At 31.1% G+C, this 25,601-nt stretch overlaps 2 protein-coding genes across 2 annotated transcripts; both read left to right on the plus strand.

Annotated features, from left to right (window-relative positions):
- Window positions 1–284: 284 nt before the first annotated feature.
- LOC100800089 (zinc finger protein GAI-ASSOCIATED FACTOR 1) lies at window positions 285–3,606 on the plus strand. Its single transcript, XM_003523532.5, has 4 exons — window positions 285–701; window positions 868–1,264; window positions 1,386–1,573; window positions 2,522–3,606. Exons 1-4 carry the CDS (start codon window positions 593–595, stop codon window positions 3,247–3,249), a joined length of 1,422 nt encoding a protein of 473 aa, XP_003523580.1. The 5' UTR covers window positions 285–592; the 3' UTR covers window positions 3,250–3,606.
- A 10,588-nt stretch (window positions 3,607–14,194) lies between these two features.
- On the plus strand, window positions 14,195–22,475 carry LOC100820002 (J domain-containing protein required for chloroplast accumulation response 1). The gene is made up of 9 exons (XM_003523799.4): window positions 14,195–14,867; window positions 17,903–18,531; window positions 18,661–18,989; window positions 19,144–19,246; window positions 19,828–19,892; window positions 19,990–20,052; window positions 20,138–20,215; window positions 20,806–20,982; window positions 22,119–22,475. The coding sequence occupies exons 1-9, from the start codon at window positions 14,449–14,451 to the stop codon at window positions 22,155–22,157; spliced, it is 1,902 nt and encodes a 633-aa protein (XP_003523847.2). The 5' UTR covers window positions 14,195–14,448; the 3' UTR covers window positions 22,158–22,475.
- The last annotated feature ends 3,126 nt before the right edge of the window (window positions 22,476–25,601 follow it).

Here is a 25,601-nt window from a genome sequence, read left to right on the forward strand (position 1 = left end):
GACGGTGAGATTCGCATTATTTATTTGCAACGGAAAACTTGGCGCCTACGTTATATCCTCACTCTATTTTTTTAAGATAAATATTAATAACAGTAAAACATCTTTATTAAAAAAAATCACTAATACGTTAAATCGTAATTCTTTTATATATTTTTAATGATAAAAATATTATTAATTCCTTTAACTAATGAAGTAAGGACATTGGTTAAAGTTTATATATATAAACCTTCTGAGCAGTTCTGTCTCCTTCGTAACTTAACCATGGTTAGCTTGTGCCGCTTTAGCCTGGTTAGTATATTTTCCAATACTACATATGACATATATCATCCTCGTTTGAAATAATTTCTCTCTCTCTGCACTCTAACTTGCTCCACCGCGCCGCCTAATAGGACCGTCGTACACACACCGGCCGAGAACGTTGAATCGCCGTTTTATTGGAAAGAGGAGCATCTTTCATCTTTCACTCTACAAACTACAAACCAATCCATTTTCCCCAAAATCCAAATCCCTACTCCCACTAAAGGGAGCAAATAATTAAAAACAATCACATAGAGGAGTTCAGTTCACGATAGCAAGTTTCATTGAATAAACCATGACGGAACCTCAGAATCCTTCACCATTGACACATTCTCCAGCGTTAGAAATCACACCTCAACCACTGCTACCTCCCAAAAGGAAACGAAGCCTCCCTGGAATGCCAGGTATATTTTATTTTTTTTTGCATTTAAACACACTTCCATTTTATTTATTGTCCATAATTAATATATCCCGGTTTCTTTTAAGTTTGTGTGACTTTATGAATATTCTTTATTATTGAATGAATGTTAGTACTTAATTATTTTGGACTTTGCGTTTGTTTTTTTTCAGATCCAGATGCTGAAGTGATTGCTTTGTCACCGAAGACGCTGTTGGCGACGAACCGTTTCGTGTGCGAGATCTGCAACAAAGGCTTCCAGCGCGACCAGAACCTACAGCTTCACCGGCGTGGCCACAACTTGCCGTGGAAGCTGCGGCAGCGAGGGAGCACAGAGCCGCGGAAGAAAGCTTACGTGTGTCCCGAACCTTCCTGCGTCCACCACAACCCCGCAAGGGCGCTCGGCGACCTCACCGGCATCAAGAAGCACTTCTGCAGAAAACACGGTGAGAAAAAGTGGCAATGCGAACGCTGTTCTAAGAAATACGCCGTACACTCCGATTGGAAGGCTCATATGAAAACTTGCGGCAGCAGAGAATACCGATGCGACTGCGGAACCTTGTTCTCTAGGTATCGAAATCAAAATCAAAATAATAATGAAAATACTTCATTGCTTCTCTTTTATTTATTTTCTCTTCAATGTATAATGTGATGTAGCTAATAGTAATACATACGTGTATCTTTCTTAAAGGAGGGATAGTTTCATCACGCACAGAGCATTTTGCGATGTCTTAGCGCAAGAGAGCGCGAGGGCCCAGGCCCAGGCCCAAGGCCAAGGTGGTAGCAATAGCAAAGTGGTTGAGGCTTCTTCGCCGCCTACGCCTCCACTTACTCCCTCCGCGTCTGTGGTGCCTCCAACTTTGTCCATTCAGAGCTCAGGTATTACTATTAATTATTTCGTTTCGTATTTTTCATAGGTTCAAGCTGCGTGAATTTCTCAGATACGTTTTCGACTTTCGTCAACTTTTTAATTATATAAATAAAATGGAGGTTATAAGTTATACTCATGACGTAGGCATGATTTGAATTTGGAGGATGTGTTTTTTGTCTCGTTCCGATGCAGCTTAGTTTTTTTGGTTTTCTTCTGCTTGTCCGAAAACTCGACAAGTCGTAGTTGGTAGTTCCAATACCATTAAAGGGTCGATTCGCTGTGGCCTGCACTCTTCAGAAGAGATAGGGAAGAGATCTATCTACTGAGATTAATAATTAATTTTTTAAGAGAAATTAGATTTAAACATTAATTATATCTGAAATTTTCTCTACAAAAATGAATTTTATTTGGACAACAAAAGAAAATTACTTTTGTAGTATAATAAAATACAAATATGTTCGTTAAAACATGATTTCTTTGAAAGTTAATATTATTAACTTTAATTTCATTTGCAAAAATTAATGCTACTCACGTTGTTGATACACAATATGCCAAGGTTAAATCACTGTTCAACGTTCAAATTCTTAGTAACCAGGCACTAAAGCTGTATTTATTCGTGTATATTTATATGTATAAGGGGTATAGCTTTTTGTTCGTTAGGGCGGAGAAAACTAGCTTTGAAGTTGAAGATGCGAATAACAAGAAAGACCTCTATTATTGCATTCCTTTTTGCTCCATACATATTAAATTTCAAGCTTTTTAACTCTGTTTCAGGTTATATTTAATTACTAGTATTATATAATCATATGAACAGCTTCCTACTTTTTTTTTTTGTAACTCTGTTTTTGATTGGTGCATTATATGTCTGACAATGTCTTTTTCCTTGTTTTATGCTCTCGAACTTTTTCTTCTTTTTTTTTTTCACCTTTGTTTACCTTTTTCGACATTGGCACTAGAAATTCCGGAAAACCCATCAACGAAGCTGTCACCGACGTCTCCAAACGCAACAGCGTGTTTCGTGACAAGCAGCAGCAGCACCCCTTCCAATTCGACTACTTGCACCACTGTTTTTGCTAGTGTGTTGGCACCGTCCCCAACAACACCATCAACTCCACAATCACCATCAAATTCAACTTCCTCTTTCACCAACCTCATCTCAAACTTGGCTCGCTCGCAGAACCCCAATACCATTATGAGAGAATCCACGTCCCTCTCCCTCTCCACACCACTCTATCTCTCCAACAATGACCCTCTTCATTACACTGCATCACCCCAACCTGCACTATCTGCCACTGCACTACTCCAGAAGGCAGCGCAAATGGGTGCTTCAAATGCATCCCTTCTTCGTGGCCTAGGCTTAGCAACAACAACATCATCATCATCATCCTTCGGTAAAGACGAGGGTTTTAACATTAATGCAACCACAACACTACAATGGAACGGACAAGTGAAGCAAGAGAATCATCCAGTGGTGGATAACCTTGGGCTTGGGCTTCTCTGTGGGAGTGGAAGTGTGCCAGATGTGATGATGGCCCCTTCTACCCCATTTGTGGGCCAGCCCATGACCCGTGATCTTCTTGGTCTGAGCATCGGTGGCGGAGGAAGCAGGGGTGGTCTCTCTGCTTTACTCACTTCTTTTGGAGGAAACTTTGATTCACCCGGTGAAGGAGGAGTTCACCGGTAGAAAACTGGGTAATGCTTAATGTGTGTTTGTTTTTCAGTTGCTTCCAATGCTCTGCTCAAACGGATAAACAAACGCGCCCTTAATTAGTTGCATCTGCGCAACAAAGCGGTTCAGTTTCAGTCTTTAATTTTGGCCACTCCCGGAATTTTTGTGACGGGTAAATCAGCCAACTCTAAAATTATCGCTATGCAGAAAATGATAGGATAAAGTTACATGTATAATGTGTTAGAATCTACCTTTTGAATATTTATATGTATAAAATTAGAATGTCTTTTTACTTTTTCTTTTTTCTGTAATAAGTGTGCTCATGCTGTTATCAAAATGTAGATATGGCCAGTTGGCCACTGCCGTTTTTTATTTTTTATCTTACTTTATTTATTATCCCATGTTGAATTTTACCGCGACTAGAGCTAGAACATATCTTTTATTTGGGGAGCGTTTAATTAAATTGGAATCGGAAATCTTTATAAAAAAAAATTGGAATCGGAAATAAAGTATTGTCCTATTTTATATTTAGTTTGTTTTTAAAATAAAATAAAAAAATAAAAAGTATTTTTGCCAAAAATTAATTAAAACGTAAAAAAAAGACTGTTTTCATCTCTTAAGTTTAATTTATATATTTTTATTTACGTTAATCTAAGTTTTTTCTCCGAATTTTCGTTATCACTTCTGCATTCAACTTACCAGGTGTTTTATATGACGTTTATTGAATTTAAAGCTTATTCTAATTAGTTATTTTTATTTTCTTTACTATTTTTTATTCTTGTTGCATCTTTGTACAACCTTGTGCATCATTATTTTTTCTCTATTTTGGTTGAATTTTTCATTTGAACGTTCTCTTGGTCGAATATCATTAATTTGATCATTTGCTTTTACTCCAATAATCTTATAAAACATTTTATAATAACGAATTTGTTGAACCATTAACCACCATGATGATCTTCTTGTTTTTCAAATCAACCTCCATGCTCAAACAAATATCTAACCCATATTTCATCATTGCTAAAAGTCACGATCTGTAAAGTCCACACGTGCCATGGAATCGTGTCTCTTGAAACTTTAGCAACACACCCCTCTCAACTATGTCTGATCAGCATAACTGTTGTGGTTGTTGGAATTTTTTTAATCTTTATTTGTAATTCTTTTTTTTATATGCAGAAATCAGAAATTTATATTTTTACATCTTAAAACAATTCAGGATTTTTCTAATTAGCATCTACTACATGTTAAATTATTAAGAATTAAAACATATAATTAGATCCATAACTATTGATCACCTTACTAGTGTGAAAAACTTGAACCAAGGTCACGAATGAGAGAGCCGATGATTTCATAATTTTTTCTCAACCATTCTCATATCACATGTTTGATGTTTTGTAGTCTAACTAGTTCACTTAAAATGTAACCGACTAAATGTAGATAACAAGTATAATTGTAATTAAAATATCAACCCACATTAAATTAGAAAATATAAATTTCCAACGGTTGACAATCAGCGTATAACTACCCTTAGATCTTTACATATCATGCTTGGAGAGGATTTTAATTGTAGTTCACTCGTTTAGTGGAAGCAAACAAATTTCAAAATTCAAACAATATCACTTTCTTAATTTAATTGGTTGTTAGTATGTGTAAGGTTGTTTACCATTTACCATCACTGAAAAAAAAATAAAATCTCAAAATTATAATAATCTAAAAATATATCATGTATAATAAGTAAAGTCAAATAAATAATTTTTTTACAGAAGTAAAAATATTATTCTTAAAGTATGGATATCTAAACTAAATGAATATAAAAAATATACTAAAAGTGGTTATATCTGGCATCATATCCTGAAGTATTAATCGAACAAAAATAAATATAATTAAGAAAATTGTGTTTTGAAGTCTCCTCAAACTCGATAACTTTATATATGTGCTCTACAAACAACACTTATAATGAAATGATAGTCCCAACGAATAAAACAACTAATAGAAGTTCGTAAATATTATTATTCTGAGGCGCGTTAATCCAAAAGACCAATCATGTTATCTGTAATGAATTTAAAATAAGATCATATATGTATATATTTACACACCAATAAAAATCATATTAAAACAACCAAAATTCATGAAATTTTGAGTAAATAAAATATTTAAATAAATAACAACACCTCAATGCATTCAAATAAATATAATAGACAAAACTTAGTGATTCCAAGAATCACAAGACTCAATTCTTTATTTCCTAGAATCAGTCTAGATCTTAGATTTTTCTAAGGGTCTATGAGCTTATATTTCATGCAATGAAATTTTACTGTCTTTCCTGTCATAAATGGAGGTATTCAAAATCTCTTTTTCATCTTAGATTGAGGTATCTATAACAAATCACATCCTTATCCCATATAGAGGTATCTCATGATCAATTCTTATAATATAATATATAGTCACCACTTCCCAAAAAATAATGTCTAAGGCACGTATAACTATCAACTATCATTCTAGATAATTATCAAATAAATTTTTAAAAACTTTGCATGTATCAAAGTTATTGAATTCTTGTCATATATATCAATATCGTACAGGATCCTCATAAGCAGTTTATTGTGTGAACAATGCATTCTACCTATCTATGATTATATAAAGATATAAAAAAAGAATAGATATAATAATTCACTCAAATACCATTTCCCTTTCATCAAAATCTTTGTATTTATAACAAGAAAAACTCATAATTCTTTTGCTAACAATTCATGTACAAGAAAGAGTAGCAAACAATAATTATCATGATAACCAAACTCTGCTAAAAAGGTAACTTAGTCGTAATAGGAAATATTCGAAATCTCTAATAGCTAGAATTTTATTGATCTCGAATTTTATATCAGAATACGAAATTCATTCTCTAACAATCATACCATCAAAGTTTTAAAAGATGAGTATTTTTTTCACCTCTTTAAGTAAAAAATTCATGTTCTTCGTTATTTTTCTTTTCTTCTACTAATCGCGTCAAAAGAATTTTTCAACTTTATTTTTTCTCGGTTTTTTAACAACCAACTAATACTAAGAGAGACCGTTTATGTGTATAACTCTAAGAGAAATAATTGTCTACTCTTATATAAAAATTGTATGTAATTTGAAATTTATTTAATCAAACTTTATTTATTTACTATTTTTATTATCTTTAATTATAATTATCTTTAACTGATCTAATATATTATTATATTAATATTTTTTAAAATAAAAATAAAAATCTAATATATTAAAATAATTTAATCTCTTTTTTACTTAAAAAAAGATATTTAGATATTTTTATTTAAATACTTATTAGATTATTTTTCGGATTTTATAGTTCCATTACATTACCAAAAAGCTTATGTCACTTCGTGTGTGTCACGGTTTCATCCATAATATTTTTTTTAAGGTATCCATAATATTTATTATAATATTCTTATTTACTATCATTTTCTTATAAACAAATAAAAACATTTTTATAATATGTTTTGAATCATATGTTAAGAAGTAGAAATAACATATATTATTATTTTAATTATTTAAATAATATTTTTTTAATTTTTAAATATCACATATATGTATAATTACATTAACTTTTTTTTTAATTTCTTAACATATATAGTTAATAATCACGTTGACAAAACTCAATAAAATATTGATAATTACTTTTTTTTTCAGAAAATATTAACAATTCCTCGAACCAAGAATTAAATGTTTTGAGCAAATTACACTTGCACTCTCTAATGTTAACACTTATTACACTTACATCCTGTTTCTAAAATTATCTTTATTTTGTTTCCCTTGAACAATTATCATTACTAACTGTGTTAATTTTTTGTGAAATATTCTAAGAACTCCTATTACTTTCATGCAAGTCTACTTCCAACCCAACTTCACGTATGATTTCCCCTATGAAATCATTGTAAACTCACTCCTCACCTCTCTCGTCATCTCTGTCACCTTTACCAATCACAATAACTTCACCGTCCCCGCCTCTTTCGACGTTGTCTGCGGCCTCTTTTAGTGTCATGATGACCTTGCCAACGACTAGTGCTCTCATTGCGTATCACATGCGATCACCAGCTCAACAACCTCTGCTTCACCTCTTGCGACGACGTGTTGCAACTTCACAAATCACAATTGTTTCGTCGAGTACGACAATGACACCTTCATTGGGGTTGAGGATGTGATGGTAATGTCGCTAGATCCTCACTTTTTTTTCTTTTTTCTTGCTATCTTTGATCGTGTTAATGGGTTTGAGAATCAAAATGTAATGGATGATAAAAATGCAAGAAAATCTTGTATATGATAAAAAAATGATCCATAAAATTAAGTATAATAAGCATTAATCTCATAAGATGCATATGTAATTTGCTCAAATGATTTTGGTAAGCTTTGCTGTTTTAATAAGAGTCCATGTGTTTTGTTATTTAGTATGAATTTATTCCAACTAAAACTTATACAGTACCAACGCAAATCGAATCTACGCAAACTAGGTAATTAATACTCTGCTCTGCTCTAATTATTTAAAAAAGGTTAATACTCTACTCTAATTATAAAGTTAGATACAAATCCAAAATAAACGATCTTATTAAATTTATATAATCGATCTTATTAAGCAAAAATATTTCCATCCCACAAACATCTATCGAGTGGTGATCGATAATCTAACGAGTTTAGTTGAAGAATGATACTTAACCTAAATTACCTGTCTTTGATATTTATATAACTAAAGTCACAAATAAAAGGTAACAAGTCAATTGATAAATAAAATGAAATAAACAAAAAAGGGAATTGCAAGAGATTATGAATTGAAATTAAACAACAACAAAAAATTACACTCATTTCCTTTGAAATAAATTCAAACGACATTGTAAAATAACATATTGTTCTGCAAAAATGTTGTAGTGTTGGTGCTCACCAAACTAGGAATAACATATTGTTTTGCATCCCGGTTGCTCAAGTTCTTACCTGAATTTTATCAAAAGACAATGTAAAAATATTACGGGTCGGGACAGAGTTCGTGTTTGGGTTGTCTTTAGATGAAATAGTGTATAACTGGTGAAAGAAAATATGGGATGGTATTTTAATGTTAAATATTATTAAATTAAATTATAATAAAAATTTAACATTTCAAAGAACAATAATTTAATATAAATATATTTAGTTATATATATTATAATCGAAAGTGTGATCAACATAACAAATTAAAAGAATAAAGGGAATTTAAATCCATAATAAATAAATTTACGTTTTATATTTTTAATTTCAAACAATATAAACTAATTATATTAATTATTTCATTCTCCCTTGCTTAATTTTTACTTAATCGAAACATGGCTTAGAAGAAAAGTATAGAAATAATACACTGGTTAAATATTGAAAATAACGTTTTTATGAAAAATCGTTATTAACACACTTCATCGTTGCTTTTAATATAATTTCACAATAATTTGTTTTAAAAAAATAAAATTATAATATTTTAATTAATATTGAAAAAAAAACCTTGAAGACAAGTCTGAACCGAATAATAGCTAGGTTTAATTTCTTTTTCAAATTTGCATTTGTATGGTTGGCATCATTAAATGCTTGGAAATGGATAGGGTGGCGGTGGCGGTAGTCAATTCTGCAGCGGGTCCGGCTTCTGCATTTGTACGAACCTAAATAATGCAATGCAACTTTCAAACTTGTCTCCGACAATTTTGAAGATGAGACAAGTTCGAAACGAATGAACAATGCAAATTTTTTATTTTAAGGGTCTTGTTAGTGATTGTTTTGAGTGAATATTATTTTTATTTCATTTTAAACTTAGTTGAGAATATTTTAATATAATATGAGGTTAATTTAATAGTATAATGCACAAAAATAAAAAATAATCGAATTAAAAATTATAATTGAACTTTAAATTAAAATATTAGTTAAAAAGTAATTAAAAGAACTAATATTATAATTTCCAATAAATATATTTTCATCTATAAATTAAAATTTATATAAATATGTTCATATATTTATCATCAAATGTAAGATCATTTTATTTTAGCAAATTCTTATATATAAGTCAATAAAATAGTTCAATGATTTCCAATTTTCAAGTAACAACTTTTAACTACCAGTTAAATATTTTACTTTCAGTTAATTTTTCTACTTTTACAAACATAACCTTAATTTTTTTATTTACTTTTTATGACACTTATTTTGATAAGAGTCACAAAAAAACTTCATTATGTAAGACTATTAAACTATAAATAGTTAGTGAGGTCCTTTGTTTATGAATGTAAAAGGTTTTAAATCAAATTTACTCACTAACAAAGTTAAGTTTAGCTCATCTCTTTCTTAAAAGTGTATGAGTTTAATTATCCAAGTCAATTTATTTGAATTTTTAACAAGTTGAGCAGCATATGTCAACTCACTTGTCCCACTTAATTGGAGAATTCTAGTAAAATAAATAATCGTGTGTATATATATATATATATATATATATATATATATATATATATATATATATATATATATATATATATATATATATATAACGTGTGTAACCCATTCTTTTTCGTAAAAATAAATGAAAATCAAATAAGAACATAGATAATGGATATAAAATCAAACATGCACTATGTTGATCGATTAAAGGTCCACCCCTAATTCTTATATTATAAAATTCTAAGTATGAAAATTAATTTGTAACCTTTTTTTAATCTCTACTCACATTTATACTCCCATCTTTCGTTTTATTCACTTAAAAAAAATACATATTTTATATTTTCTAATTCCTCTTCATTTTATCGTTTAAGAAAGTTGGTTTACCAATTTGTCATAAATATATGATGAGCTAAATTTTTCGACCCATTTTCAAAATCCAATCAACATGTCATGAACCACATTATGCTGGGTCGGTACCAAAGATTAGTTAACTTGTTAGAGTACTGATATTTTATGATAAGTTGAATTTTTTTCAACCCGTTTTCAAAAGCAATTAAATCAACCTGTGGCTGTCATATATGAAATGAACCACATTATGTTGTGTCGGTAGCAAGATGAGTTAACTTAGTAGGGTTTTTTTTTATCGGCAAAGAAAAGATCACTATTAACAGCACGAGAAGTGCTCAGCAAAACATATACAAGATCTTAGTACCTTTCCCACCTACAAAACATCCCCTGTTGGATTACATGATGCCCGAAACACATCATATGAACTAAAAGCTAGCCAACAAGGATTCCAGCATCCTAATATATGCAACTAGCTGCAATGCATATGAGGTCTGTTTGGGTAAGCTTCTTTAGAAACACTTCTAAAAGAAAAAAATAAAAAGAAAAAAAATGAGATGAACTTTTTCATAAGAAAAATAAGCTCTTCATGAGTTAATTTTTAGAAGTTTACCAATATAACTTCTCTAAAAGATGAAATGACATCTACAAATTAATTAATGGAAAACTCATTTTAACTAATTGAGAATCTTATTTCATTTTTTTCTTTTTATTTTCTTCTTTTAGAAGTGCTTCTAGAGAAGCTTATATCCAAACAGATAAAAAGATACTAGACCAACATGGGAAAAACAAAAAACTAAAAAACCATGGATTGGATTATATCAGATCGGGTTTGAAAAAACTATGAAACAAAGCCCATAAAAAATTGGTTTTAGGCTCATTCGAGATATTCTAATTTTAGGTATCAATTTTACCTGACACAACCAGATCAATTGAGGTTGGATTATTGGGTTTATTGTTAAAATAATAAAAAAGGAAAAAATATTATTATCATGTTTTTTTTAAAAGAATTATCATGTCTAAAAAATTAAAATTCATCTATAAATCATACCTATTACCAACAATATTTAACACAATGGATAGATAATTAAATTTCTTAAACATACATGTTTTCAGAATTTGAGGGTTTGTTTCTGAATTATATGTATTGAGAAGTTTTTGTTCATCCAAAGTTCAAACACAAAATTTTATTCAAGAAATTAGAGTTCACCTTTACCCAAATAAACTTAATATTGGTGTACGACGTTAATATAATTCACACAATCCAACCGTTTAATCAGTTAATAACGTTAACTATCATATTTCGACCATATCATTCTTGTTTAAATGATTACTCTCAGATTCAATAAACATAAAAAAATAAGAAAAAATAATTAAAAGGAAAAAAATTCAACTTGAATACCAAAGGACAAAAACTAATAACCCAGGGTCGATCTAGTGGTATCAAAACTTTCCTACACCCTAGAGAAATTATAGAAAACTCTAAATGGGACGAGACCACTTGCATTTGAAATTTAATACATAAACCTACATGATCAAGCATTGCATATCAAAATGTTGCACAAACAGTACATCAAAACCGCCCTGCATCCAAGTGAGGTAGTAGATTTTAACTTTTAGTACCATTATTGTACACAAAAAAATGACAAGAACTAATGTTTATCTAAATTTAGAGGGTAACTTAAAGTCTTTTAAATTCATAAAAATATTAAAATTATTATAATTTTATTTGAAGTTTTTAAATATAAGATTACTTTATCCAACTATCATAATTAATCATACTTAATATTCTTTTAAATTGATGATAGCACCAATCATTTGATTTTTTGTAGAAATATTGTTGAATAACATATATTACTTTTAATTTTAAATAAATAAATGGTATATTATGTGATTGAATTAATCGTGTTTTAATTAACTTTTGTTCAATCTTTGGTTTTATCTTTCAATATATTTTCATTTAGATTACTTTCAATATGATTTTTAGTTTTTCAAACATGTTTATCTAAAATACTCCTCTAGATTCAAATATAAAAAGAAGGAAAAAAAACATCCTAATTAACTAAAATATAATCAAATTTAAACTAATTAAACAATATTTAATGTTATTGAACCCAAAATACCCTTAATTAAGATGTCCAAATTTAGATGATTATTATTACATTCTGCCTAATATGCATCTTGTTTTATTTCCCTGGAGAATTACACATTGACTGTTGTTATCGGTCATTTAAAGATTAATAATTATTTTTGGTAATAAGATTGGAAAATAACTTGTTGAGTATTTGGTTGGGCTATGCATGTGGTCCTTTGCTTTTTGCTAAATGTTTAGATGGGTTGCCTTGTTCATGACAGGTTTTTACTTTTTATAACACCGGTTGCTCCATCTTGCTATCAGCATTTAAATCTTGCTCCTCTTAACTTGTATCATATACTTCTTATTTTATTGTGGGGACAAAAATAGTTTTCTTACTAGGAACTCTCATTCTGGAGTGATCATTATAGAAGGTAATTTTTACTTCCTAGAAGAGCTATTCAATAGATTTTTGGAACACTTATTCCTATTCCAGCTTATGGAATGAACATTTTAGAAAACAGATTGAGTTTCAGATTCGCCTTTCTAATAATATAAAATATGTTTCTGAAATGAGTGTTCCAAAAAATGCTATCAACATTCTAGATTGCATGTTTCGAAACAAATATACATATTTTCAGAATAAGTATTTCAGAAGCTTTGTTTTACTATTATGAAACACCCCTATTCCAAACCGAAAATTGTGTTTCATAACAATCATTCCATAATCAAAATAAAAGCTTTTAGAATAACTGTTTCGAATATGATTGTCATTGTTCCCCTTACAGAAAGGATTGTCCATGAAACAAAAGTTTAATAAAAAAAAACATGAGAGAAAACACACCTGCATGTCGAGCCAACCTCTCTGGAGTTGTGAAGTTGAAAGAAATCAATGGGGGAGTCAACACAAAAATCAGAAAAGGTATAATATGAAAAGTGTAATTTGGGGATATTAAAAAATCAGGAGGTGAAAGATTCAAAAGGGGAGGTGCAGGGTTCAAATTGCCTTCCAATGTTAAAATTGGGACGGATTGATGCATTGTTTGACAACCTGTATAATAACGATATGTTCCGGATTTGGTTCAACCCATGCTTGCTTAATCAGGTCCGGTCCAGAGCAACCTCAAACAATAGCCACACTAATGTGTTTACACACTGTCTAAACTAAACGGACGTAACATGCAATTAGGCGCATAAAGACCATCAAACAAGCACCTTTCCACTGCTGCTCATGATTCATGAAGCGGGACAAGCTTGATGATACTTCGATTGTAGTTTGATACCCAGGTCTGAGGATGCCTAACATGTCTTCCGTGTCTCTCTCTATGTACCCTTTTGTCCTCCTGCAGCGTATGGTGATTATGAATAAAAAAAATGTGATACTGTTAACAAAGAAAAAAAAAATAGTTACCTTCTGTTCAGAACTTCAGATAGCTGTTCCGAATTCTTAAAATTTCCCGTGTTTTGAAATTTGTTTCTTTTTTTCTTTTTTCTTATACATGAAATTTGTTTCTTAAAGGCGAGACTAGGCAATGCGAAAACATGTTTTAGAAAAGCGCCAAATCGTACCAGATCAGGCACCAACCCTCTGCTCTGCAACTGCAACTGCAACGTTAATTGTGATGCCATTTCCTTTTTTTGATTGCTTATGCCTTATTGTCCCATTTTCCTGCTCAACGACGAACCCAGAAGCAACCGAACAATTATCCAAATACGAAGGGGACCAGTGCAGTGGACCATTTACAACGTGTCAGCATCTTCCTGTAGTATTTGGCAAGTAATATCACAGTATGAGTTTAATTTTCACATAGAGATTTTTATATTGTTGATTAATTTTCATAAGTAATTCTTAAATTAATGAGAATTTTTAGTTGTAATGTTTTTGTTATAAATATTATAAATTGGTTCTCATAAAAGAAACATCAAATCAAGCTTCTAATTTAATCTTATAATAAAAGGGGTCAGAATGAATACTTTTTAGTTGTAATGTTTTAGTTTGGGTTGATAAATGCAAATGTCAAAGAAAAAGACAAAAGTAGAAATGTCTTGGGACATGTCATCATAGTTTAGACATGGTATTTAATTAGTACCACATAAAATTATGGCCAATCCAAAACATGGAGTGGAGCGCGTGGGTTATCGCCATCACCACTTTTGATTTGTTCGTTTGAAATTCTCGCAGCCAATCCACATTCACTCATAATTTGTGGCTTCAGAATTGCTATTAGATTTCCCTCCTCCACCCTACAAGTCCAACTTCCTCTAAAAAATTCCCCTTCCATCTCACAAACGCATAACTCTGCACTCCACTTCAATATATAGTTAGTTGCCTTTCCCGCCAGCTTTCAAGTGTGAATCGTTCTTCAATGGAGCGGTTTTATTCTTCTCAACGAGAGAGCATTCTTTTAGGGTATAGTAATGACAATAATAATTCTCTAATTCAAGGGTCGAACTTGGAGGTTGATTTCACCGACGTGTTTGGGGGGCCGCCGCGGCGGTCGTCGGTGAATGAAGTGCGGCAGAGTGTGGGTGAGTTTAGTGAAGAGGAAAGAGGTTGGTGTAGGTGGCCGCCGGAGCGTGAGAAACCGGTGTTTGGGGAGGATAGTGGAAACCGGAGACGTAATCACAGCGACTTCTTCGATGACATATTCGGAGGGGAGGAATCAGCGAGCGTGTGTTCCACGCCAAAGAAGCGCGTTGGGGACGCTTTCGCGTTGTCCCGAGTATCCAGCCCTCTGCCTCCTGCGGCTGATCCCGTTTTTGGCTCTCTCCCTGCAACCTTCAGGTTTTCTTCTTTCCCACCTAACTACTTAGCATTAGGTTCACTTTGCTTCAATTTTTAAAAACAAACGTAAAATAAAACATGAAACTCCTTTCATTTTTTACTTTTAATATATTAAATAGTAATTACTCTACTTTTTCAGATATCAAAATACTTTTTACTATTTTATCAAAATTAGTATCTGTTCCGCCAATTCTATAACTTATTATTAATTTTCTAAAATTAGTATTTAGCCGAACACGTATGTAATGCTATATGTGTTTAAACAGAAAGCAAAAGAAAATAGAAAAAAAAAAAAAAATATATATATATATATATATATATATATATATATATATATATATATATATATATATATATATATATATATATATACACGTGTGTGTTTAATCGAGTGCATACAAAATTAATTTTATAAAATTGGTTTGATTTATGCTTACATCTTTTATTTTAAAAGAAAGTTAATAATAAACTTTAGTATATTATTTTTATAATCTTTGCTAAGAACTTCAACCAAAAGAGGTAGGCTTGGGTTCCTAGTATAGCTATAAGAAAGCCAATTGAGCTAAACTGACTTTATTTCTATGCTTACTGAGCTTAGATGAGCAAGATGTTTAACTCAATTAATTATAAATCTTTTAATATTTATATTTGATTCTTACGAACTAAATAAAATAAACTGAGATGCTAATGATTTCCTTAGGGATAAACTTTCTTAGTTAAACTTTCTTGATAAGTGAGACTTTCACGAAAGCATGGATTAGTAAATTGATTCGATATTTCATTGTCAACCAACGACGTTCTCATTTTCTATATTAAATATACCATAAGACTAATAAGTTGATTTGATCTAAAAAGTAAAAACTATTTAACGTTGTTTTAATATCAAATTAAATACTCAACAGAAAATTAAATATGTAAATATTTATATAGAATTAAGTTAACTGATATTTTATCATGATTTTAAATCAATCATGGATCTGAAGAAAAGTTATATTGGTTTTACCTATCAAGTTTTTGTTCTATTGAAAATATTAAATACTTCCTCTTTATCACTTTCTTGAGATTGTTAATTAAAAATTTAACTTTTAAACATTAAATGGACTAATTCATTATTATACTATCAAATAAGTTTTTATTAATAAATTGAGCCAATTGTGTGAAAAGCTTTTTTAGAATTGTCTGTTCATATCATAAATGTATTTATAAGTTATAACTATTTTTGTATTGTATGATCATTTATTTTTTAATAAAAATTTGTTAACCGAATTTGTATTAATAAGTTAGAATCTTAGTTTGTATTGTCTATGCATTATTGTAAAGTTAAATTAAATTAAATTAATAAAACTATTTTTATTTTTATTTTTTTGTAAATTTAATAAACAAAATATTATTATAAAAATATAATAAATATAAGATAAAAACATAATAATAATAATAATAATAATAATAAGAAAATAATTTATCTATAAATAGATGTAAAATGCTAATGCAAAGTTTAAGAGTATTAATAATTATATCATAATTAATAAAATATTTATAATTATGGATTATTTTAAAATACATATTTTACATCATACGTTAGCATAAAATATTTTAACATGATCTTTAAACTTCTGTAATAAATAAAATTTAAGTAAATTTTACTTCTCTCATGAATAAAAAACATTAACAAAATACTTTTTTTCAATCCTTTACTTCAAGTATATAGATTAAGGTAATGAAACTCCAATTTTTTGCTGAACAATAAAATATCTCATATATTTTTCAAAAAATGATACTATTTTAGTGATTAAAATCATTTAAGAGTACATCTTCAATGTTGTTATGTACCAAATACAAAAAAAAAGTACATTTTAAATCAGATTAATTATCTTTATCTAAATATCTAAGAAATATTTTTATCCTTTTGCATATTTAACTATTGGTGATATTTAAAATCGTATTTTTTTTGTAGCCAAAATTAGTTTTTTATAGTAATTTTACTTGATTAATTTTAAAAATATAATATCCACAGTGCCATTCACATTTCACAATTTAAATAATGTAATAAATTTTTATTTCATAATATTCTATTTCATTTTATTTTCTCTCATTTCATTCCATCAATCTAGATATAACAAGTTCTGATTCACGCCTATACTGCATAATAGGACATTTCAACTGCTTCAAAAATAAAATAAAACAGGGCATTTCAGTTATTATAACCCACAAAATTTGTGTTTACCCGTAAGTCTCTTTAATGATAGAAGAGATGAACAGATTAGCATTGAAAATTAACTCTAAAACAAAAAGCATTGAAATTTATCAAAAGTAAGCAATAGTCTCATGGGAATGTGAAGGGATTTAAAATTAAAATTCAAAAGAATTATTCGAATCAATAAAATTAAAAAACTGAGTTAGATAAAATACTATAAATTGAAATGAGAAAGAAGTGAGCAAGAGACATTCTGGGAAAAAAGAGAGTAAGAGAGGCTTTTCACGAGAAATTTACACCCCACCGAACTTTCTATAAATTAACTCACACACGTGTGTAGATATATTATGTTACATAACATCATATCAATAAAGATTGATCTAGACACTTTATATACGCATTTATATTTATATATGGACATCCACGAGTTAGGTCTGATAGAAACATCATAGGAAGTAAGAACCCACGTCAGAAATAAAATGCTCACAATTAAAAGTTTAAATACAAACATTGACACCAATGAGAAAGTTGATAAATATGTTACTTGTGTGATGAACTAATCATATTATTACAATTGAAAAGTTTAAATATAAACATTAACACCAATGGTAAAGTTGATATGTTACTTGTTTGATGAACTAATCGGATTATTTCAAACCCAAACATGATTGGAACATTAAATTATTTACTCTATGATTGACTTTTTAGTTACACATGACATATTAAGGTGGGAAATTCATGGTTTAGTTGCTCCGAATGTCCAAGCAATTCATTAATGATTTGTTCTTGTTCATCTTCAATTTGCCGCTGATGCTTACTCCTACCACTTTCAACTGACCAGCCTTCCTGCCAAATTGACAAATGGAGCGGACCTTCCAACATTTGGTTCCCCCACTAGGAGTAGGAACCTCCTCAACAACATCAACGATGGCATTGTTGCTTCAAATGGATTAAAACCTTACCGACAAAGTCTTTTATCACAGGAGTTTTCAAACTCGAGCACATTTGATAAAACAGACAAAGGAAGCATTATGAAACAAGACATATCTATTAGTGAAGTTTTGCCTAGTGCTAGTAATGGCCAGTTCCATTTCTCAATATACAAATGGGCAAGTAAAGGGGTGCCAATGGTGATGCCTCTTAGGACAGAGAGAAACTCAAGGAATAAAGATAAGGCTAAACTTGAGAGATGCTCAGGTGCTAAGGAATGGATAGTCAGTGAAATTACCACACAGAATCCTATAGAATACAATAGAAAACAAGATTCCAATCAGATTGTAGAACAAATAGTTTCTGCCAAAACTCAATTAGATACATCAACCAGCCCTCAAACTGTTAGTAAAGATGTTCCTGCTAGTTCTATCTCACGTGACACTAGAGAAGTAGAATCAAGTATTCGTTCTACAAGTGATAAGAAGCTTGAGCCCAAACCATTACAGTTTCTGTTCAAAGAAAGTGATAAGAAACAAGGTGAAGCCATCTTCACTCTTTAGCATTTCATTCTCTCTCCTTCCCTCTCTCTACATTATATATATGTATGTTTACACACACATTACTACCTTACCAGCCTGTGATACTGTCCTTCATTTCATATGTCAGATAATGATGAGATGATTACAAGGGAGAGAGAAGAAAACAGGATGATGAAAAGCACAAAAAAGTCGTCTGCTGTTTTTGATGTTACCGTGAATCCAATGAAACAAGAAGAAAAGGCAGTTCCCTTGAGAGATGTAGGACGTAGCAAAGCCACTTCCCAGGGTTCGGTAAGCTTAGGCGAAAATTTGGGGAAAGGCCTAGTGAAAGGAAAGGTCAAAGAATTTGCTCGAATTTTCAACCAAGAAGCTGTAAATAAACCCAAAGTTGACTCCAAATCTCAACCTCAGGGTTCTACATACAAGAAGAGAGATGCTTTAAGGACAAAGAATGAAGTAAGTATTGTCACAGCTTAAGAAGATGACTACAAGAGAAAATTCACTTTGTTAAAAGGACATGCATAGTTTGAATGTGCTTTAGTGATAAATCTCATGTACAATTGTAGTTTCACAACAGTAAGGTGTTTAAGATTTCTTTCAATTCTCCTAGGTGGAAGCTGGTCCAGAACAACCCAAGAAGGATAACTCCGTCACAGAGACCACCAACATCTCTGCTAATAATTTGTTTCATCAAGATGATATATCAGAACCAGGTACCTCTTAGTTATCCATATTCCAATATTCCTTCAGTTGAGAATTGACTAGGGAAGTGGTCGAATTATGAATATGCTATTCTTTATTCATAGCATGGTGACAAGAATATGGCACACTTACCGTGATTATGTATGTGGCCTACATCTTACAATAGGAAAATATAATTACATGGCAAGCAGTATGCAGCAGATTTTATTTAAAATTCTTATGTGGTCATTTATTATTTCCTTAATTCTTTTTCTCTTAATTATCTGTTAAATCGGTCCTCGAGAAAGTTTTCTTTACTGTATGGTCTACATCCAAGATGTGGATGGATTTCATTTGGATACACTGCAAGGGAAACTATTTATACAATCAATGAATAATTATGGTACCAATTATTTAAAAAAGCTATTAGAATCTTTTCGATGCAAGTGAAAAAACTTAGTTATTATACAAATGTGGCACTTGCTTATTTATTGACAGCGTTAAAAAAATTTACAGTTACCAATCTTTAATCAACTTTTAAACTCTGTAGATATGATTTGGCTGAACATTGATGTTTAAATTATGTGATGGAACTACTTGATTTTGTTGGCAGAAATTCCTGATATATCATTTACCGTTATTGGAGATAAAGACGAGTCCTTCCCTGGGAGTTTCATGGTATTCCATTACTAAGTTAAATAAGTTCCTTTCGTAAGTATTAATTTTTTGCCTTTTTGTGCCTTATGTTGATAAGCTCCTATATTGGGTTTTGCAGATACAAGTATTAGCCCAAGATGAGGGTGAGGTCTTACAAACCCAAAAAAATCAAGAAATCCAAGTAATTTGTTACTTACCTAGATTTGTTTGTTTCAAGGTTATAGAAGAACAACGATATTGAGTATATATCTCTGTGTACAATGTAGACAATTGACAACAAGATAAAACAATGGTCTAAAGGGAAGGAAGGAAACATACGCTCCCTGCTATCGACATTACAATATGTAAGAAAAAATAAATTTGTCCTTTACTCCTTGCTATTCTTATCCCACATGATTGAAAATTTGATTTCTTCTTGTTTGTGAAATAAGAGTAAGCATTTAATTTTGACTTGAAATCATAACTAGAGGTTAGTGCTTTTAAAGTCCATTAATGGGACTAGAAAGTCTAATAATCCCCCTATTTGGATGGTATACTCTAAGAGGGGACGTAGGATGTCAAAATCTGATCATGTGACAATTATTTAGGATGCCTATATATTTAATTGTGAAGAATGGTTAGGTAATTGTTATGTATTTAATTTTGTAGGATAGTTATTTACTTATTTAGCACTTAATTAGTCTAAACATGCAGGATAGTTCTGTAGCAGTTATGTATTCATAGTATATGATCGAAGTAGGGATTATGTGTGCATTAGGCAGTTTGGACAAAGTTCATTTTCTGAGAGTTTCTCAACTCTAGGATAACATTCCTGCTGTAGTTTCCGTAAACTGTGTTTAATCATATTAAACATCAATTTTAATTGGTATTTGATCATCCATGGTTCCATGCTAATGACTAGCTCTTACTAAAATGACATTCATCATGCATAAAGGTACTTTGGCCGGAGTGCGGATGGAAGCCTGTGCCTCTTGTTGATATAATTGAAGGGAACGCAGTTAAAAGATCTTATCAAAGAGCTTTACTCTGTCTGCATCCAGACAAGTTGCAACAAAAGGGTGCTTCTTCAGACCAAAAATATATTGCAGAAAAAGTTTTTGATATTTTACAGGTAACATATTTGTGGTAATTGATTATCATTACAAACATTCTTTATCTTTCCAGGATCTATGTCTAGATTCCATAAAATTGGTCACACGCATTCCATTGCATCATGTTCTTCAATTTTGAGCTTGAGACAGGCAGACGTTTTTGGAATTTTTGGAAGCAGGAACAATGACATTTGTGGTGAATTTTGTGAAGCCATTCTAACTGGTGACTGGTCGAACCAATTTTACCAGTTTTTTTACTGATTTAGCCAGTTTTCTTACTAGTTTTTGCTCCGATTTTAAAATCCTTGACAAAGGCCATAAAATAATCAATAAACAATGCTTTTGTATTTGAATTTTGATTTTATTGCTTCTGAGAATTTTATAACTAAGCCATTGCTTTACCCTATGCTAACAAATCTCATAGCCACTCCCATCTACTCCTATTTAAGCTAAACACCTGTCCTCCCATCCTCTTATTCCTCTCTAAGATTATAACTAACAAACCCACCAATTGTTCTAACAAATTTTGGATGCAATTGATTTGGATCATTCTAAGTTATTTTGTACCAAATTGCCGCTATTGCATTCATTTCTAAAGTCAAGCAGAAGAAACCAGCTTAGCTACTGACAATCTAGATTTATGTTCTATTTTCAGCCTTCTTCTTCCTTAGCCTGCAACCCGAGTTAATGAGCTTATTTTGCAGTGCAGAGATAAAAGCAACTCATGATAATTTCCCAGCTACTTACTAAGATGCTTTTTGTTCCATTTCTAACGATCAAATTGTATTATGTCCTCAAAATGAGACGCACACATACACATAACTCCAAAGTTAATCATGTTCATGTTGTCCTCACCCAGTATGATTTTATTTCATATCTTCATATGTGCTCAAAACTAGTGGAAACAAGTCACTAACGTCAAATACTAACTAACCATATTCAAGAGGCAAGCACACTTTTACAAAACACAAAAATATACTGAATTATTAGTGATGGTTATGCGGAAGGCTTATTCATGCTAATGATTATTTAACTGATCGTATGCACACTGCAGTCAATTCTTAGGAAGCTATTTAAACATAGGAAATTATTAACATGCCTTATCATCATTTGTTTTACAAAAATCGAATTACTATGTCCATGTTTTACAATGCAGGAGGCATGGACTCAATTCAATATGCTCGGTGCACTCTAATTTTGCCAATAATACCATTATTGAGTAAAAGCTCCTATTGATTCCTTGTTGGAAGCTGGCTGATATTAAAAAATTAAAAACATAAAAACCTTGTGGGAAGCTGCCCTCCATAGACTTTCAATAAGGGGATAGATCTTGTTCTTATCAGAAGTGCAAGTGTTACTTCATATAGTTGTAGCTAATTTCATTGTAATTGTGATGTAATATAAGTGGTTGGGTCCGCAACTATGTAATTTTCTTGTCTGGTATACACCAGTATTTTGTGCAAGTGTTACTTTTGTTTATATATATATATATACAGCCTACCGTCTGTGTGTATATCAGCTTTCTCTGTCCCCTCTTATGAAAGTTTATAACTACAGAACATTTATAAAAAATTTCACTTTTATGTTTCATAGAGAAAAAAATTAAACATTAATTTCTCTAATTCTGCTGCAAGTAGCTTCTGCCTGCTTTGATACTTTTTGGCTTCTCTTCAAATTTAGCCAGTCTTAAATGGACACGTCTATTATGTGATGGGCATTTCCTGTGTTGTATCCTCAGTCCATGGTTAAGAATATGCATTATTTTGTTAGAAGGATTGTTTATGACGATGAAACATGTCATTATTTAATCAATAGGAATAGGCGATTTATTATTTCAGATAAATCTTTATTGTGTGCATGATTATCAAATTCTCGAGTTAATTCGTTAACTTTTATGAGTCTACAAGTTTACTTGTTCTCTATGAGTTCACTCTTGAGTAAACTCTTTTTTAGTAGACTCTGGTATAAACTCTAAGTAAACTCGGTAGACCTTCGAGTTTACTACCTAGTCAACGAGTTGGCAAGTTAAAAAAATTAGACCAAAATATAAGTCATTATTTTAGGTTTTTGTCTTTATAGCATTCATTGTACCTTCATTTAGCGTATTATTCTCAAATACAAAATTCTCATCTTTAATAATATCAAACCCTTGTTCTCTATTAACATCAAACTCTCGATGAGAATGATCTACCACTACTATAACCTCTATAAGTTATTATCTAATAGTGACGCATTATTACTAGACTTAGTTATTTAAATATTCTGAACATTATGATTTACTATTTTGTTTTATTATATTGTTAAAATGTTTAATTAGTATGTTAATTATAGATATTTTGTTATTATTTTTATATGAAGTAAACTCTTACATAAATTCTCGAGTTTAATAACCTTGATTGTGCGCATTAGAAATATTGTTTATGAGGATGAGCCTTAGGCGTGGCTTTTTCTATCTTGGTAAACAAATGTTGAAACAAATAATTATTAGAAATGTGTGCTTAATTTACATATATAATTTTGGTATCATTAAACGAATTGCTATAGTGATATATTTGATAAGATCTTGTATCAAGTATCTTTTCACGTGAGCTCTAAGAATCAAGTCCTCAACTACAAGTAGTAGTCAGACTTTACTCTTATACAAGTAGGCTTTATAAGAATTTTTCCGTAATAAACACTTTAACACATACATATGATAATGTCCATTAAAAATTGAAAGTAGATTTTCAATCTTCTCATTTTATTTACTTTTGGTCTAATTACTTTTAAACGTCTGAAATTTATCTATTATTAAGTAATTACATTCACTCTAATAATATTCTTTCAAGTTTTGTCATTGAACTCAAGACTTGATATTACTCAAGTTGAGTCAAGTTTTCATCATTCAGATCAATTAAACATAGACTTGAGTCTCATTCCCTAATGATGTTTAACACATTTGTTAATCATTTTGTTAGAGAATTTACAAGATTTCTTTATATTTTATGAAAATTATGAATATTACTCAATTTATAATTAGATCATTGGCCATCTCTAAGTCAAATGTACTTGGAATTAGCATCAAGATTGAAATAGGAGTATGAAGGAATCTCAGGTGCACAAAGCAAGTGCTTAAAGCATGTTGATTAGTTAGCCAAACAACTAAAATAGCAAATAAATAAATAATCAAGAAAATAAAAGTATCAAAACCTTCACACACAATACAAAGAATGCTGCTAGGTGCACCCACCAGTTTTGCTGGTGCACCCAGCACTTGTAGTGAAAAGACCATAATGCCCCTCAGTAATTTTTTAACCCTCGCCTCTCTCTCTCCCGCCCCGCGATTCTACGTCTTCTTCCTCGGACCTTTCTGCTTGTTCTTCATTCTTTTCTTCTTCTTCTTCTTCTTCTTCAATCAGCAGCAGTTAAAAGCCCAAGTCAACCTCAGAGGATTTCTTCTTTTTCTTGGTTGAGGAGATTGCCGCCATTGTTGTCGTGATTAGGAGGAAGGTGTTGTGGTGCATTTTTGGAGGCTTCTGCGAAGAGCAACGCCGCCGTCCACCATCGAGGGAGCTTTGTCACCGTCCACAAAAAGCAGCAAATACCAGATCAAGTTGATCCGTAAGAGACTTACGGATCAACTTGATCCGGAAGTGATCCGTACGTCCGCGACAGTCACACCACCATCTACGTACCTCGTTTGCCGCCGCCGACCACCGCAACACTCAATGCCGGTACCTTCTTTTTCACCGCACCTAACCGTTCCCAACGAACCCACAAACAAGAGGCAATGCCGCACAAAAAAGAGAAAACAAGAAAAGCACAGCCAACAAAAATGAAGGTTTGTTGCGTTTCTAAGAAAAAATCATTTTTAAGGAAGAAAGAAGCTAGGGGCATTTTTGCCATTTATAAACTTTACTGGGTGCACCTAGCAACACTCCAATACAAATTGAACATCTCTCACCAAAGGCAACAAATCAACAACGATCCAAACCCAATTTACCTTCCTCCATTAAATGCACCTTTTGTTGAACGTATAGATCTTTGATATAGTCTTATTTACAATAGTCTTCTTGGCGATTGCCCCAATTATTCAAGAGATATATTATCTTCACCATAATGTTTTATACTCCTTTCCATGAGCGAGAAACTTTGTTAATAATTAAAGATACATGCATATTGTGTTTATTTGCAGATATAAACAATATATTCAATTTCACATATTTATTTCATGAAAGTTCTATTATCAATCATCTTATAATTATAAAAACAATTAATAAGAAATTTCTTACTTGTGTCTTCCATTCACTTTATTTTCAAAATACCATTTTTATTTGCTCCAATAACATTTTCAAGTTCACTTTTAAGAATCAACATTGACTGCATTAAAATTGCTCTAGTACGAAATTGCAGCTTTGTCCAGATTAAATTCATAGCTGTTACAAAATTGCACTCTGGATGTCGGTGTTGATATTCTCCTTTTAAGGAGTCTTACTGTTCGTTAGTGGCTTTGTTCCTCATCTCATCAGAAGTCAGAACCCACAACAAAATGCCGCCTGACTGGTTCTACCCAATGCAACAAACATTGAATAATAACAAGAATCGGAAATCATATTTTGTAACACCCTATATTGAAGTGGATCCTATTGACCCTACAAGA

Source organism: Glycine max, chromosome 4, assembly GCF_000004515.6.
Source record: "Glycine max cultivar Williams 82 chromosome 4, Glycine_max_v4.0, whole genome shotgun sequence".
Lineage (NCBI taxonomy): Eukaryota > Viridiplantae > Streptophyta > Magnoliopsida > Fabales > Fabaceae > Glycine > Glycine max.